Here is a 2,129-nt window from a genome sequence, read left to right as displayed (position 1 = left end):
ATGGAAGGTGCTGCGGACGGAGCCCATCGTCCTCCGCCTGCGCTTCTCCCTCTCCCAGTACCTCGATGGCCCCGGTGAGTGGGGACGGGCAGGACGCAGTGTCCCTAATGTGGCCTCGGGACGGGCACAACGGTGGCACTGACGGCTTGTCCTCATCTCTCTGCAGAACCATCCATCGAGGTTTTCCAGCCATCCAACAAGGAGGGCTTCGGGCTGGGTCTGCAGCTGAAGAAGTAAGAGCCGGAACGCGGCGGGCACCCACAGGTGGTGGGTGGGGTGGCCCATGGTGTCATTATTTTGTCCCCAAACCACCCAGATGCCACATGTCCCCATGCCACCACATTTTCCCTACCGCACGACCCCGTGATGGGCTCGCCACCAGTTTTGGGTGGGGAAAAGGAGGAGTTGGCTGTCATGGACCACCTGTGGATGGGGCTCAGTGGTCACCAAAGCACCCATGGGTGCTGTCACCCACTCATCACTCGTGTCACCTCTCTGCTAGGATCCTGGGCATGTTCACGTCGCAGCAATGGAAACATCTCAGCAACGATTTCCTCAAGACCCAGCAGGAGAAGCGGCACAGTTGGTTCAAGACGAGCGGCACCATCAAGAAGTTTCGCGCTGGCCTCAGCATCTTCTCCCCCATCCCCAAGTAAGACCCCAACCGTGTCCCCAAGGGACCAACACTTTGCCCCCTGGGTGTCTGGGGACCTGACACTGTGCCTCAATTTCCTCACTCACCCCTTGGATGCTGCTGCTCCCTCCCAGAGCCCGAGGAAGCGAAGGTTGCTCCCAAAAACCAGCCAAAGGGAGAATTCGGTGACAGAGGAGTAGGGGATGGTGACAAACTGGTGACCTTAGTGGGACTCTGTGCCTGCAGGTCTCCCAGTTTCCCCATCATCCAAGATTCGGTGCTGAAGGGCAAACTGGGCGTCCCCGAGGCTCGCGTCAACCGCCTGATGAACCGCTCTGTCTCCTGCACCGTCAAGAACCCCAAGGTGGAAGTTTTCGGCTACGCCCCACCCAGCACCCAGGCAGGTGTCGCCCCCTTCAACATCCTGGTGGGTGCCACCCCGCCTCGGGGTTTGCTTTCCTCTCCCTTTCCCCATTCCCATGGGATTTTTCCAGATTCGGAATCGCTGGTCCTGGGGTGGTGGGACCCCCTCCTTGAGTCAGAACGAGCCCCCATGCCGTGTCCCCAGCACCCCTGGGTGCCGCTGGGCGAGCTGGGATGCCAGCCGCAGGGTCCTGAGGGGTTTCGCCCCCTCTCGGTGCCACATCCCCAATGCAGCCGCGTCGCCAGGGAGGTGTCGGCATGTTGGGGGTCCCACCGTGGCGGGCAGGGGCTGGTTTTTGGGGGCAGCTGGTGCCATGCGGAATTGGGGGTGCGTGGGGGAAGGGGGGTAACGCAGCTGGCTCCGCTCCGGCTCCGGCGCAGGTCGGCGGCCACTGCAAGAACGTCCCGACGCTGGAGTACGGCTTCCTCGTCCAGGTGGGTGACCCGGCTCATCCCCATCCTGCTGTCCCTTGTCCCACATTTTTTTTTTCCCATCCTGCTGCCCGGTGGCCCCCGCAGGGTCCGACACCCACCCTCGTCCCCCTCAGATCATGAAGTATGCGGAGCAGCGCATACCGACACTCAATGAGTACTGCGTGGTGTGCGACGAGCAGCACGTCTTCCAGAACGGCTCCATGCTCAAGGTGTGACAGCGGGGACCGTCCGAGCGCGGGTTGTCTCCCGGTGTCACTGTCCCCAACTGTCCCCACAGCTCTGTCCCCTCCACAGCCAGCGGTGTGCACTCGGGAGCTCTGCGTCTTCTCCTTCTACACCCTGGGTGTCATGTCCGGCGCGGCAGGGGCGCCGAGGTAGGGCAGTACGCAGTGGGTGACAATGCCATCACCTTGGGGTGCTGTCCCTTCATCCTGCGCTGTCCCCAAGGTGGTGGACCTGCTGGTGGCCATGTGCCGTGCTGCCCTGGAGTCCCCCCGCAAGAGCATCATCTTTGAGCCTTATCCTTCCGTGGTGGACCCCAACGACCCCAAAACTCTTGCCTTCAACCCCAAGGTAAGCACCAGGGGGACAATGTTCCCCCGTGCCAGGGAGCTGTGGGGTGGGGGGACCCCTGAGG

General features: G+C 62.4%; 1 protein-coding gene across 1 annotated transcript in view; it reads left to right on the top strand.

Moving 5' to 3' along the window:
- Nucleotides 1-4: 4 nt before the first annotated feature.
- Nucleotides 5-2,129, top strand: part of PARP6 (poly (ADP-ribose) polymerase family, member 6) — a gene marked incomplete at both ends in the record, with an annotated part of 4,576 nt that continues 2,451 nt past the window's right edge. Inside the window, 8 exon segments of the mRNA XM_010078990.1 lie at nucleotides 5-74; nucleotides 167-233; nucleotides 503-652; nucleotides 881-1,034; nucleotides 1,439-1,492; nucleotides 1,606-1,701; nucleotides 1,787-1,885; nucleotides 1,940-2,086. Of these exon segments, the coding sequence (XP_010077292.1) occupies nucleotides 5-74; nucleotides 167-233; nucleotides 503-652; nucleotides 881-1,034; nucleotides 1,439-1,492; nucleotides 1,606-1,701; nucleotides 1,787-1,885; nucleotides 1,940-2,086 (837 nt within the window).

This window comes from Pterocles gutturalis, unplaced genomic scaffold (genome assembly GCF_000699245.1).
Source record: "Pterocles gutturalis isolate BGI_N339 unplaced genomic scaffold, ASM69924v1 scaffold27038, whole genome shotgun sequence".
NCBI lineage: Eukaryota > Metazoa > Chordata > Aves > Pterocliformes > Pteroclidae > Pterocles > Pterocles gutturalis.
This window is presented reverse-complemented; position numbering and strand designations above follow the sequence as displayed.